Below are 15,575 nucleotides of genomic sequence, written 5' to 3'. Positions count from 1 at the left end.
ACTCACACTCTGTTCATTGGAAGAAATACAGATGCTAGCGAATAAAATAGACTTGATTAAACCATTGTGTTTGCCTTTTATATTTGACATTTGAAGTTTTGGAGAAAAAAAAAACTTGGGGGAGGCGTAAAATCAAATCAATATCAAAAAAAGAAAATAATAATCCCCAATTGTATGAATATAATGTTTAGAACTCATGATTGAAAACGTTAATTTACGTTTAAGAAAAGTATTCTTCTGGAGTAGATGTAACGACATCCTGGGGAAATGTCGCCATCTAGAGGTGGTAGTTGTCAACACAAGGACCGGCATCCAAACATCAGGTGCGTACGCGTTTATCCGGACTACAATACCCAAGATGCACCGCAACATGTGAAGCTGCAGCCTACCGTCTTGTTCATTTCTGACTCGCGAGTATTTACCCCAAGTCCATTGTTTGTGAGAAGCCGTCACGCGTCGATAATTATTCCCCGTAACTGCGACCCACTGTCGGGGCTATTGTTTTGTTTTGTTTAAATCCGCTTTGTTTCAACATGGGAAATGGCCTTAATAAGGTAAGTGTCTCCTCACAAGTTGTCTGGACGCCTCATAAATAAACCGTCTAGGCTTTTAGTTTTACTACTACTTGGTGGGAAAGGTAACGTTGAACGTGTGTTTTTATAAATAGTCACACGGTGTCATTTTTGTGTCTGCAGTCGTTGTCTATAGTTAGATTCTTAGCTATGAGGCAGCTGTCCACTCAGCTGTTGAGATGCTGTCCTGCACCATGGTTACCTCTGATGCCTTTCTTCCCCTCCTACAGGTTCTGCCTGATCTTTATTTGGGAAATTTCAGAGGTGTGTCTTGCAACAATTCTCTTGTGCGTGTGTTATTTTACATATATTCTTTGGTTATATGTTTGTATTAGATGCAAGAGACCGAGAGCAGTTAGCCAGGAACAACATTACCCACATCTTGTCCATCCATGACACGGCTGCACCCATCTTCCAGGTAATGTCATTGTGTTATTTTCCTCTAACCGTTGCGCGGATTTTAGAACTTAACCCACAACTAGGAATTTTGGGAGGTAATTTTGTGGCGTAAATTCCGGGGACCATAAGCCCCTACATCCTCAAAACTGGAGGTACCAACGTTTCCCTGAAAAGTTCGCACTGGGGGACTTTAACAGACCGGGTTGTGTTTTTTGTACCTTATATAATTGTAAAATATCAGTAAAACATTTCTACCTGGAATCTGATTGATGATTCAGGAATTTTTAAGTAAGCTTCTTGGACAACAATTATTACCTTCCTCTACACTTGCGTTGTGGCGACATCGTGTGGTGTCTTGGGGCATTACATACCAAAAAGAAATAGGTCAATTGAGGAAACGTGCTGCTGTTACGTATTGTAAATGGTACCTGGTCGTACTCTGCAAAACAACCTTTGTCTGACCCACTTTTATTAGCGCCTCCAAATATGTGCCGTCTTCAGTGTGCATGATTCGGATGATTTTCTATTGAATCCTACTTGCTGCCGTGCTAATTAACTGGAACGCTCTGTCCCACAGGAAATGACCTATTTGTGCATTTCAGCAGCCGACCTGCCCACACAAAACCTGTGAGTTACACACACACACACACACACACACACACACACACACACACACACGCAGTGCATAACAATAAATGACAAAAGGAGGACAGCTTTGTGTGTCTTAACGGTGCGGCGGTGTGGGCGGCCGGCCGCTTGTCTTCCTTCGAGCTGAACGTGTAAATGATATGCCTTGCAGTGTGTTTTTTAAAAATGCATGCGGAGGCATGAATAAAAGTCTTTCTTATCTGTGTCGGCATTCTGGGAGGAGTGATTAGCGTCCCACACACACAATTTAAAACACCTTCAAGGATCAAAATGGAATAAACCAAACAGCAACTTCAAGATTCCACAAGATGGTGCCTAAGTACTACTTTTTGAACAACAACAACGCAATAGAGAAACATGCAGTGACAGATTTATTGACTTTTCTATTGCAGGACTCAACACTTTAAAGAGAGTATCGTATTCATACACGAGTCGCGACTGAAAGGAGAAGGTTGCCTGGTTCACTGGTAAGACAGAAACAATGATGTCACCTTGGAACGGTGTCGCTTCTAAAGTCTTCTGTCAGTTCAGAAGACGACAGTAAAAAGTTCTGTTTTGAACAATGGCTGTTTTTTAGACTTCTGAAAAGAAAGTCAAGCATTTGAAAAAAACTGAAAATGTTTGTCGCGCTACCGGCGCAGTCTGGCAGGCATGTCCCGCAGCGTCACCCTGGTGGTCGCCTACATCATGACAGTGACGGGCCTGGGCTGGAAGGAGGCTCTGGCTGCGGTGAGGGTGGTCCGGCCCATCGCCGCTCCAAATTTGGGCTTCCAACAGCAGCTGCAGGAGTTTGAGACCGCTCATGTCCACGAAGTCAGTTACTTTGCAATTTTAGGCTGGTTGTTGAAATAGAATTGTGACCTACTCATTAATCCACATATCAATTTTAGTCTTTCACTAATATTGCTGTGTTTAATTTGTTTTTACACTTTAATGACCGTTACGAATATTCAACAAATTGAAGATTGAAAACTTGAATGCATTATTTGATTTTGAATTATCACCTTTGGTTAAAAAAAACAAAAATCTGAATTGAGTTTGACTAAAAAGGCTTTTGATTTATTTTAACCTCAGCCCCACACACTCTTGTTCCAGTTCAGAAAGTGGCTCCGGAGGGAATATAAGGACAATGAGTTCAACGATGAAGCAGACATTATGACGCTGCTTGCTTCTTCTAACGCCAGAGGTGACCAAGTGGAAAAGCAGGAATCGACGCCACGGGGTTCCCTCTGATTTCCTTTACAGCCCCGCCCACCGTCATGTTGTGAAAGCACCACACAAGTTTCAAATGTTTCAAACACCAATCCTTTTTTTTTTTTAATCATTGATTGATATTGTCCTTATTTGTAGACTGCGCTACACTTGCACTGTGCAAATCTGGAAATAATAAAAACTTCAAGTGTTCAGGGCGTTTTCCTGACTGACTGTCTTCCTGTTTTTTGATGCGCATGAGAGGTGATGCGAAACCACAACAAAAACATCAAGACAGTGCTATCTCCAAGGAATCGCACTGATCGTGAACACAAGCGATAACACCAACAAGTATTCATACTGAGAATTGCAATTTGCTTCGGACCTGATCACCGTCCTTGCAGTCAAACGTTTCAGTGCAGGGAATCCCCCTCAGCAGTTGAGACTTGAGCAGGTCACCTGACCGCCCAGCATCTCACTCTCGCCGCATCAGGCTCCACCCTGATCGCCGCAACCAATCGGCATACGAGAAGATTTAAGAGTCGGACACCAGGGGAGAGTTCATGCAGTCAGTCAGGCAACTGGTCTGAGTAAAGGTAAGCAAGGTTTTCTCTTATGTCATATGCATACATGAGATTTAATTGTCATTGTGCAGAAATATGCCAGTTACTTAAAAGGACCTCAAAGTGACAAAATGCATCATGCTGCCATATTTGCTTTCTTTGTGGTAAAGAAGACAATTATTGTTGATGGAATAAATCATTTGCATAATCTTTTAAGCATACAAAAAGTGACCAAATACTTTACAGTCATCTGGTCAAATTAAAATTAGCAAACTAAGCGCAGTGCTCAAAATGGGTCCTGTGCCAATTATTTTGGGGCTGATTTTGATTACTATCCACAGAGATGAACTTGGAGGAGGAGAACGGGCCGGCAACGAGCTGTTGCAAGGGCAAACTGAGGCAATGGCTGATTGAGCAGATCAACAGCAAGCAATACCCTGGCCTGGTCTGGGAAAACCACGAGAAGACCGTCTTCCGGATTCCGTGGAAGCACGCGGGCAAGCAGGACTACAATAGAGATGAGGATGCTGCTCTCTTCAAGGTCCCGACTTTGATTTCCCATCTTCAGCACCCACGTTGATTTATTTATGGTGCCAATGAGGAAGCTGGCTTATTGGTTGAATGTTCCAGGCGTGGGCTTTGTTCAAGGGAAAATATAAAGAAGGCGTGGACAAGCCAGATCACACCACATGGAAAACAAGACTTCGATGCGCCCTCAACAAAAGCAACGATTTTAATGAGCTGACACATAGAACCCAGCTGGACATCTCAGAACCTTACAAAGTCTACAGGATCGTCCCAGAAGTGACAAAGAGAGGTAAGGTATCAAAAAAAAAATTCCCATCTCTATATCTCACTGATCGGAAAATCCAATAGGACCCAAGCTGAGAGTCGATATTGAAGATGAATCCCAATCTTTTGGTTTGAGCCCGCCATACTCCACGGCAAACAGCCTTGTAAGCACATTCAACTTCAGGTCAAGCTCTCCTGGCATTTCTATTAGCAACACGATTTATTCTTCGTCCACAGGTGCAAACATGTCGGGCTTCGCAGGAAATAAGAAACTGGAGGGATTATAAATTTGCAGAACAATACCAAGTTGCTCCGTATGTTCACTTCCGGGCTTGTTCTGAATCACAGGCAGAAAATGGTAAACATTCGTCTTGGGGCGGGCCATGGGGTGGCCGGTGCCCACATGTCCCCCCTCCTTCTAGCTCCGCCACACTTTATAACAATTTGATAGCCCTCTTGTCGAATACTTCACAGGTTTTCCGTTCTCCTTCAACCACTTCCTGTCAGAGGCCCAACAACCTTTGTACATGACGGACCCAAACTATATCATAACAGGTCAAGAAACATAGAGAGACACTCGGGCGTCAAATATCATGATGTGTTGATACGACATGATGTCTCTTTCCTCCAGATTTTAGCCTCCATGTGTGCCTATTCTACAGAGAGTCTTTAGTGAAGGAGGTAACCATCAGCAGCCCAGAAGGTTGCCACATCACCCCTCCTTCCTCCTCATCTTCTTGCCCGCCAGAGTCCCACGGCGGGGCGGGTGTCGTTCTCTTTCCGTTCCCCTTCCCAGAGTCTCCAAGGCAGGGTGCCGAGACGCTCGCTGATATCCTGGAGCTGGGGGTGATGCTGTGGATGACGCCCGACGGCCTATACGCCCGGCGCCAATGCCAAGGACGCGTGTTCTGGGAAGGGCCCCCCGTCCCATATGTGGCTCATAAACCCAATAAACTGGAGAAAGAGCGGCCATGTAAAATGTTTGACACACAGCAATTTCTGATTGGTAAGGTGCTCATGGAGTATGATGCAATGCAATGCAAGGTTTTGAGTTTTATCAATTTGTTCCTTAAAGTCTGAAATTTTCTAAGCAGATGTTTGAGAAAGCAAGCATTGATGACATAAATTGATATTAAGCGGTTGAGAAAATGGCAAATTAAATTTTTTTTATTTTTTATTTTATGGCGGGCAATCGCACAGTAGAGTGGGATCATCAGAATAGGAAATTAAAAAATGTATTTGGGTTTGCAACAATTATGCAACAATAATTAGATGCAATATACATATGCATGAATTTAGCAAGCGCTCATCAGCAAGTTGTGAGAAGCCCGATCATTTGGAAAAGGTGTGTCGGGGCGGGGCTACACCTGTTGGAGTGCGCAGGTAGGGGCGAATGTTAACTTACTTAGTAACCAGCTAAACGGCGGCTGCGTGCAATGGAGTTGACGCATTTGGATTTTTTTATGGAAAGCTTATTGCGCAAAATGAGAAAAGTAAAACGTGGGCTTCGTGTCATTTTTCTTCTCTGGTCTGGATGGTGGAGCAATGACGTCTCATTAAAAATATCCAGGTAATGTCGGATTCGGTTTTTTTGGCCTGCCCGATTGTATTTGATATGTACGAAAAATCCTCTTCCGTAAAAAAAAAGACGAGGAATTTGTCAAACGTACTGATATTCCTTGCCTGAAATTCACTAATGACTTAATTGTACCTCGTTAATTTCCACGCTTCGCAACGGTAATATGTGTAACCTTTTTCAATCAGACCTTCAAGATTTTGCCCACAATGGACGACGGGTACCTCATTACCAAGTGGTTCTCTATTTTGGAGACGAGTACCCTAACGCACAGAGTCCAACAAAGATGATCACAGCACAGGTACGGTAAAAAAATATTCTTTTTTTTTTTTTTTTAAATGGCATGAGCAATTTGCGAAATGATCCTTTTGCAGTGTGCCTTCTGACAGTAATGTGGTTTGAAAAGTTGGAATTATTATCATGCTCTATTCAGTTTTTTTTGTTTTGTTAAATGGTTGTTTAATGAGAGAACTCTTGTGGACGTGCATTCAGTTTTAATTTTCCATTTTTTTAAGACAATATGGTAATAGTTTAATTTTCATTTTCTGCTTTGCGTAATTTCCTTTTAGGTAGAGCCAGTGTGATGATAGTTTAATTTTCATTTTCTGCTTTGCGTAATTTCCTTTTAGGTAGAGCCAGTGTGATGATAGTTTAATTTTCATTTTCTGCTTTGCGTAATTTCCTTTTAGGTAGAGCCAGTGTTTGCCAGAAATTTGGTCAAGTATTACCAGCAGAGCAATACCCGCTCCTCACATATTTGCCAAAACACCCAGGAACAGAACACAACAATTCCAAATGACCTTCCTTCCCAGAGACACATACAACTTTTATCATGATTATGAATGCCAAAACATAAGACCCCTATACTGAGACTCTTTGTGCACTCCCCATGTGTGAAGGATGCGGTTTCCGGTTTGAGGCTGGGCCATTCTGACAGGAAATACTGCCGCAGGTGTACAGGAAGTACAGCCCCTCAGAAAAACGCAGGGATAACGCATTGTTCACATTTATAGGCCTCCTAAAGTATTTTGTTGTATGCTGAAGACATTTGGGTTTCCAAAGATAAGTATTTACATCTTGTATAAGAAAAGTCATTGTTTAGGATTCCTTATAAATTCACCACAAGTTGTAAGTTTTCTTTATAAATAGGAATTGAGTAAATAAATAATTTTATAATTTTATTGGGGGCACGGCAGGAAGCCACATTGTCGTGTATTTTGGTCGTTACTTTGCGTGTCATTACCTCCCATTTCCAATACCGCAACCATCAACACCACATTTTGGCTTTTACAGAGAAATGACACTGGCCCCAGTCTGAGTGCAGCAAAAAAACATTTTATTCAATGAAATATTCTTCTTTTCTCCATCCTACCTTGTCGAGCTTTTTTGTTGTTTTTCTCTTATATCTATAAGAGATAAAATAATAAATATAAATGATCTCATTTATTTCATTGTTGCTATATCTTTACAGAATAACCAAGCTTGCATTAAAGCATATCAACATTACAAAATTATATGAAATTATATGAAATTATGTTTGCGTACGTACCAAGGATAAAGGTATCAAATCAATTACCGTATCTAATCCTTGATCACCTCCAAAATTGATTCCTTGAAGTGATGTCTGTACAACAGCAACCTCTACTGGGGAAAACTGACAACTGCAGTATTTTATCGCCTCGTATTGAAAACTGCTGCTATACAAATGTGTGTACAGCAAGAACGTGTTGTAAATGTGTTGATATAAATTTAGTCCATTTAATTTGGGAGATTTTAAGCTTGCTCTTTCCTAACTTGAGCCTCCAGCCCTTCTCATTTTTATGATATTGTTTTAAAGTGAGTTGTGCTAACCTTGTACGTGTATTTTACTTGAACTGCTTGTGCTTACTTTAACATACCTGTGGTAACCTTACACCAGACTCAAGGCCTGTGACCTAAGCATGTTTTTCAAGTCGGGTATTAGCGAGCCCCCCGCCCGTAATTTGATGACAGTTTTACTTAACCTTCGCCGACTCTGATCCTGCTTGTTGACCCCGCGGTTAGGGGGCCGTTGACCTCATTTGCCGATTTATGTACTTTCTGGCACTCGCCGACACCGCTCGTCACTCAGGCGTCTTTTGCTGAGTCGGCGTGCTCAGATAAATAGTGGAAAGCTGCTTGATAAGGAAAAAAATGGTATCGTGCAGAAGAGAGCGCAAGTTTTCAAATCAAAATGAGACCGGACGATTTTAAAATTCTTGAACTCAATGCAGAGGTCGCACTCAAGAGTTAAATATATCTGGAAAAGTGAGATTCTTTTCTTAATTTAATTTTTTTTTTTAATTTATGAACTCCTTATGTTACTGCAGTAAAACTTATGACCACCAGGGACCGCTAGGCTTCATTTTGGTTTTGAGTTTGGAGATGAAAAGAACCCTTGGGGAACTCTGGGCTTCAATTACGAGACTACTTTTAATAGCCTGTACACAATCAGAAATGTAAATTATTATACTGTGACGTTTATAGTGTCAAATTCCCTCAATCAATTAAGATCAGTAATTTATTAACTCCCCCCCCCCCACACACACACACAAAATTCCAGACACAGCCATATCTTTGTTTGGCGTGTCACGTGATCAGTGCGTGCGGTGACGAAAGAGACGGCGAGTGACGGTTCCGCCGCCAGGTTGCGTGAGACTGACTGGGCCTGTTCTCAGACTCTGTGTGGTCTGAGTGTGTGGTCTCCAGCTGACGGGCAGAGGGGAGGACGGGGAGAGCCCTTGCAGGAGTGCATTCGTGTGTGTATATGTGTGTGTGTTTACTTTATCCAGAGTCGGGCCCGGGATCTCTGTGGCCACAGCTTGAGTAGAAAGCCCGGCCTTCCGGCACTCAAGGGGTTTCAGTGGAAATGGATAAACACTCCCCGCCACCGCTCTGACACGGCTCATCTTAAGATCAGTTTTATCTGCGCCTACTTATGGGACCAATGAGACCTTGATACGAGAAGGTCTCACTAGCTTGCTTTGTGAAAGTCGAGCAATAGTTGGATTGATCTTACTAAGCGGGACAGTCATTAAAAGCATTATTTGAGTAGCTTAAAATGTGTCTCATTACGCTGTTTATTGTTTTCAAGACACAAGTTGAATGTTAAGACCAAGAAAAGGAAATAAGACCTCATGCAAACCCCTTCCCTCGTGCAATCCCTCGCCCAACGGGCTCCTCTCCCTCTCCCACAGTCCTCTCAAGGGAAGGCTATGTAATGCGGCACTGCTGAGAACGCGCCATGAAAATATAAATACAACCTCGCCGCATTTCAACCATGCAAATAAACAAGGCCACCCGTATTTCCAATTAGAGCTGGTGTGGAAGGCAGGAAACGTGCTAGACGCCGACAGGCCACACCCCCGCGCCCATTTCTAGCCATTTTCTCTAAAAAGGCTCCGGGTCAGGGACACTCGCAAATACCTCAAAACATATCGGAAAATGTCATCAGAGCCTTCATACTGTGAGACAGATGTGCTAGCGGCTAATTAGCCAAGCTGCTCTTTGAACCCAAGACACTCTTTTTTTGCAAAAGCCAATCTTTATCGACCCAATCTGGTCGGAATGAGGCCTTTTGCGCTGTCTTCGCCTGTTTTTCTCAGTAGAACCAGGCAGCGGTTTCGTATGGCTTTTACCTCCAGACCACCCAGGAGCAAGCTGCCGGGCAGGGTCAACGTCCTTGTTGTGATAAGAGGTCGTCTCCAAGGAGATTGCGCTTTGATAGTACAGCGAGGTCCACCTGATACGGTACTACTGGATCTGCGCTGGACGGGAAGCCGCGGCGGCCGTCGCTCACCGCTCGGGCTCATCGAGGGGCCTATTAGCGAGCATAAACACACAACTTGGCGTAATTGCTCTGGAGAGACGCCGAGTTAAGAGTCACTTCTACTCCAAATGTGGCTCCAAGTACATTGGGTGCAATTTGAATGGTTTTCACGGAGTGCAGAGGTTGTGGCGGACGTGTGCCGGCGGCTGAGTCATCTCGAATAGAAGCAGTACCGATATTCCTTTTGGTTCAACCCCCTTCCCTTTCGCCATTGTTTACGTTTAATTGACTCGCTGTGTCCCGCACAGCCGTGCAGGAACCGAGCAAGATAAACAGAAGGACTCGGGAGATTCTCACTGGCCTTCCTCCGCTCTGAGCTGTAAACACAAACACGCACGCAAACGACACGTTCTGATAGATTTGGTTGAACTGTGTGGACTGTCACTTAAATAGAATTGATTTCATGTTCATTGCTCGCAGCTTTTGTGTAATCATGGCGGCGCGCCGTGATTAGCAGACAATGTCTTGTGTTCTCGTGGCGTTTTAAGCTAGCTGACTTTTGCAGAGGTGAATTAGCTCACAAGGCAAAAGGATTAGAGCATCTGATCCTACCTTTTTAAACTGAAAAAAATAGGAAAACTATTATTAAAAAATTCTGACTATCTTGTAAGGATGTGAAAAAATCACCTTGTCAAGGTTTTGTTTATTCCCCTCAAAAATTCTGAAAGAAATATTAAATGATCATGTTATATTCTCAGTAGTACTTTTTTTTGACAAATTTTGACTTGGGTGGATTTAAAAATTTAGCATTAAATTTGTGTTTAGAAAAATTAGGTCGATTCTTGAAAGGTTTTGTTTCTCTAAAAAAAAAAAACCCCAAAAACATAACTCAAGCTCATTTCTTTCAAAAATATATAAACAAATATATAATATATATTATATTATTCTGAAAAATGACTATTTTCATAGGATTGGTGCATTTGTCTTTTCACTGTGTCCCTTTAGTTATACCCCAAATTTGTAGACCATTGTGATTATCCAGAGTTGTTGATTAAAAATACCAACACTAAAACAATGATTTTAATCCAAAATTGAGATGTGCAAATCATGCACTCAAGCAATAATAGCCCGTATCTGAAATAAGTGGAGGCCTCACCTAGCTTGTGTTCACAATTCAGAGCAAAATTCAAGAACACCCGCCCGCCCAGGTGTTAGCAACCACAGGCCGTCTTAAGAGCACCACGTGAAGTGTGAAAATGAAAACTGCAAAGCAATATTGACCTTCCATTAAAGGAGCTTTAGAGTGTTCTGTCCTGCTTTTACGCGAGAGAATGCATTTCAAGTGCTGCGTACACGTTTGAACAACCCCGGTTAGAACAACACACCAGCGACTAGTACGACAGGGAAACACCCCGCCGCCGGATTAAACGCTTTGCGGAACATCAGCACTAGTGTAGCTGGTTAGTGGGTGTTCTTGTGCCGTGTGATCATAAAGATTAGTCATGAGCTGACATGTTCTTACCGTATGGATTACACACACACACACACACACTTTAGTTTTACGAGTGTTTTGGTTCATACAATGAATCGTCTCGACCGTAATAGTCTAAATTTGAAACGGCATTTCTAATATGTTTTACAAAATGCATTCCTCGAGACCACACTGTAAAAAAAAAAAAACACAACTTGTATTATTTCAGTCATTTAAATAGGAACAACTTAAAAAAAAGATATAAATGCAGGATGGTTATGGAACAATTGTTAGTTAGTACAACAAAGCAAGCAACATTTTTTACAGTGTAGAGAGGTTTTAATAATGTATAAAAACTTAATTGGTATATGCAAGTAGATTTTATATTGATACCAAATTTGAACAATATCAAACTGATTTTATTTTATTTTTTAAATTACAACATACTTTTCAGTTAGCAGACCTCAGGACATGTTGTCCAGTAGGGGGCGTCGTGCAGTTAGCTGTTATGCAGCCATTCTATTAAAACGGGGTGAAGTTTAGATAAGCACTTTTCGAAGCCATTGAGTAAAATTTGTGTTTACCTTCAAGATTCAAGTAAACAATGTCTTCCTAAAGATTGCCGTTATTTGGAGTACTTTTATGATTTTATTTCTCTGTGCAATTACGTTGACTGCCCACTTTCGGCCCCTTATTGCTTCCATCTTTTTCTCTTTCCTAATAATGCCCACATTGATTAAAGCTATTGGGGAGCGGTTGTCATAGTAACGGCCAATTCCTGCTTTTAACTGGAGAGAGCCCTGTAGGTGAGGACGAGCGTAGCGTGACATGTTCCAAAGCATCTGTCAAGAGGTGTAGAAAGGCCTCTCCGCCGTGCTCAGCTGTGAAAACAGCTGACAAGACACACACATTTGCACAAGTACAGACAAAGAAAGACCCATTCAACTTTCTAATACCAGACTAGCAAAAATAAAGAGGGAAGAAATGATGGATCATTAACTAATGATCCGCTTTATCAACGGCTATTGTGGCTTGCTGAGACGATGGAATAGAGATTCGAGCATTTGTAAACACTTCATCGGAAGTGGCTTGGAATTCCCACCAAGCTAGTTGCTAATGTTATTGTAGTGATACTGGTGATACTGGTAATCACGGGGACTTCCGAGCAATTAGCAAATTTGTCGATGGGGAGCCGATTGACTTTCTCTTGTGTCCCTGAAGGTATTTTTCACACATTGACCTGTGGCAAAAAGCAGCATTCAGTGTAATGTTTGACATTTTTTGTTGAATAGTGATACTAATTGCTTTCAATGCAGTAGGAAGTATGACACGAGTATCAGATGTCATTTTTGCACACCGATTTTTCTAAAATATTAAACACACAAAATACCCAAGGCTCTGATCTAAGCCTCTTTTCATTTAAATGTGTAACTAGTTGTGAACACCCCTTCCGAAAGTACAAGGCCAGATTTTTGCTTAAATCTTTTTTTTTTTTTTTTGTGTCCACGATCTTACGATATGAAATCAACCTTGCGATGAATCATCTTAATTTCCAAGTTGCATCAGAAAGGTTTTGCGTGTTGGCCTCGGGTGGAGCCCGACACATGCCTGTTTATGTTCCTTAGCCCACATTGCGTGCCAGATGGGACTCAGTCGTGTCAACACCAATTGTGCTACCTTGAGACATTAGTCATTACTGTTTACCGTTCCAACTATTTGCGTCTTTGCTTTGCATCTTACTCGTCACTTGGCTTATTAGGTAAGCATTCAAACATCGTGGCATCCCGTCTTGTTTGGATTGTTGCGTCTCCTCAGATGTTTGCCGTACGGGGCCTCAATCCAACTGATAGCTTTCATTCAAAAGCACACTTTGTTCAAAATATTTCACTTTTTTTTTTTTTTTTTACCAGATAAGATTACAATCTTACACCTCATGCAACTTGTAAAACAAAATTTAGCTTTCCAAGCTATGGTTGCTAAGATGCATGTTTGGTTGCAGAGCCATTGGGGGGGAAGACAACCCAGTAATAAAACATAATTTGCAGCTCAGGTATAGTAGTCATTAGTTTCCACAGAAGGAAAGATGATATAAAATTACAACTGCATGTTGCTAAAAATAAAAAAACATAAGTGTGGCGGTCCTCTGTTTGCCACAAAGATTCATTCCTATGACGTAACCCAAATCGGAATGTATCGTAGTCGATCCCAAAGCAGTAACAAAATCATTACACTTAATAGCGGACGTAATAAAAAATGATTTCAGACAAATACTTTTTGAGTGCTATTGAAAAGAAAGGTGCTGCAGCAGTAGCACACCTCTGTCCCGAGTCAATATTTAAAACAAAAAAAAGAGTTCACAAAGATGTTTTCCAGCAAAATAATAGTGGAAAAAAAATGGCCCCCACCCTCACAGTAGAAGAAGAAGCATATTTCTTTTGCCTTTGTTTGTTTAGTCGTATCGCGTGCGATACAGATGTCACGCTAAGTGTACAATGTCACACGCGAGAGCTTCCATAGCTCCATTCTTCATGCCTGTAAGGCACATTTAATGATCTGCTAGTCTTGTTTTCTCTTTTTTTTTGTTTTCTTTTGTTCATCCAATGCACCTCCCTTCCATGATGTTTACAAGGGCTTAAATATTTTGCTTGTTTTTATTTTTGTTACCTTTGTTCTGAATGCTCCAGTTTAAACGAGACAAGCTTTAAATAATGACATCACATCTCCAAAGTGTGCAAAATGGCTGTTGTGAAGCAGTCTGCACCTGTCCTACGAGGAATGAGATTTACTCCAAACGTCATTCCCACACACTGCCTTGTAACTTGAGAGACTGTGTTAATTCTCCTTTCTTTCATGTACTGTTTAAGCCATCAAAATTTCTGTACAGTGGAAGATATTTGATCATTTTGTTTAAAACCACCGACCTTTAGTTTTTGTCGCCAGATAATTGTAACATTAATTGCAAAGTAAAGGCGTGGTAAAATTCAATAGCGGACATGTAACAGACTTGTTTCCCTGCGGTTACGAGGGCATTGTTTGACTATTTTTGTGCCCTTTTACCTTGTGTGTGTTTTTTTTTTTTTTCTTCTTCTTGGTCGAGATTGTTTGATGCTAGACGAGGATCCGATTACAAAGGGCTTGTTTTGATCTCATTCCACACCATGGCAAGCTCGGACTGACAATAGGTCAATGGACGGGAAATGCTTTCATGCTTTCAGACTCTTTGACTTTGGTCCTCTATTGTGTTTTTCTTTTTTTTTTTTTTAGTTCTTCAAGTTCCCACATCTCACTTTGGTGCCAGCATTTACATAAACATTGCTAAAGCACAATTTCATTGATTATATTGGAAGTTTTAAAGTCGAATGACTTGAATAATAACAGGAAAATCCAAACTAAAATCTCTAGACAGTTGGGGAAAAAAATTCAACTAATACATCAGGACGTGTGATTTTTCTCGCTCCGCTTCTACTCTCGGAATAGCAGAAACGTGTATTCTGTCGTCAGACGCGCGGTAAAAACGGTTTGTTCTGACATTTTGAGTGTTCTCATCGGATTTCCAAACGACATTAATAACATTTTGAAGGGAATGTGCTTATCGGGTCAGAATATTCCAAATGAGGTGTGCGCATAAAGGTTTATTGTGATCAGAATTTTAATCAAAATAAATGTGTCCCTATGAATAAAAGAGCTATTCATCCATTCACACGGTTGATTCCAAATTGCCATGAGCTGTCTTTGCTACGCTAATACCCTCCCTCCTCACAAGTCAGCAAATATTAGGTGTCGAAATGAAAACATCCTTTCACGTATAGTCCCGCGCCGAATTTTCTGAGAAAAGTATCTGCCGCATGCAAAGTGTCTAACCTGAACTTCCCTGTTCAGCAACAACAGGCCGCCAGTGAGTCACCGCGTGCAAGCTGACCTCACATTCTCACAGATTAGTATTTACACGGGACCAGTTTAGTGTTTATTTTGCCTTGACTGGCCCAAAAGAATTTGATTATACCATTCATTGTCAAACAGAAACTAAACATTATTAAAAAATAAAATGAAAACCACTAATTGGTCAATACAGTAAATGCCATACATTTTAATGCGATATTAAATTTTATTTCATTTAGAAAAAAAAATACAAATAAAAACACCAATACAGTAATTGTGTGAAAAAAATGTGCAATACATTTTAATGCAAAATCAAATTTTATGCAATTCTTGAATTAAACAATTCTAAAAATATTCAGCCTACTTGCAAAAATAATGATTCATATTTATTTGAAGTTGCCTTTAGGTGCTTCTTTGTTCAGCTCATGAAATTCTGTCATGGCGTCGCAGCCTTCCTCCCCCACATGAATCACACATCGACTTGGCTCGTACACAACTTCTCGTGTTCACCTCTAATAATCAGGAATGTTTATATAGACAACTGTTTAATGTGTCTTTATCAGATGTCACTGGCTAGATGAGGAATGAGTCATGAAACGAGGGTGGGGCCCAGTCTCTCACGCACCTTAACTGGCACAGAAGGGCTGCTGGCTGTTTGTGTGAATGTGTTCTCGCAAGCCTCTGAACTCTTTAACAC

General features: G+C 41.3%; 2 protein-coding genes across 2 annotated transcripts; both read left to right on the top strand.

Moving 5' to 3' along the window:
- Positions 1-179: 179 nt before the first annotated feature.
- Positions 180-3,020, top strand: dusp22b (dual specificity phosphatase 22b). Its single transcript, XM_085930865.1, has 7 exons — positions 180-554; positions 803-836; positions 908-990; positions 1,549-1,598; positions 2,012-2,086; positions 2,261-2,432; positions 2,715-3,020. The coding sequence occupies exons 1-7, from the start codon at positions 534-536 to the stop codon at positions 2,850-2,852; spliced, it is 573 nt and encodes a 190-aa protein (XP_085786991.1). The 5' UTR covers positions 180-533; the 3' UTR covers positions 2,853-3,020.
- Positions 3,021-3,394: 374 nt separating this feature from the next.
- On the top strand, positions 3,395-7,167 carry LOC147046150 (interferon regulatory factor 4-like). The gene is made up of 9 exons (XM_085930864.1): positions 3,395-3,406; positions 3,715-3,914; positions 4,004-4,190; positions 4,250-4,329; positions 4,403-4,523; positions 4,640-4,720; positions 4,797-5,171; positions 5,930-6,042; positions 6,431-7,167. Exons 2-9 carry the CDS (start codon positions 3,717-3,719, stop codon positions 6,575-6,577), a joined length of 1,302 nt encoding a protein of 433 aa, XP_085786990.1. The 5' UTR covers positions 3,395-3,406; positions 3,715-3,716; the 3' UTR covers positions 6,578-7,167.
- Positions 7,168-15,575: the final 8,408 nt, after the last annotated feature.

Source organism: Syngnathus leptorhynchus, chromosome 14, assembly GCF_054491065.1.
Source record: "Syngnathus leptorhynchus isolate UIUO chromosome 14, UIUO_Slep, whole genome shotgun sequence".
NCBI lineage: Eukaryota > Metazoa > Chordata > Actinopteri > Syngnathiformes > Syngnathidae > Syngnathus > Syngnathus leptorhynchus.
The sequence above is the reverse complement of the archived record's forward strand: the minus strand, read 5'-3'. Positions and strand labels throughout refer to the sequence as shown.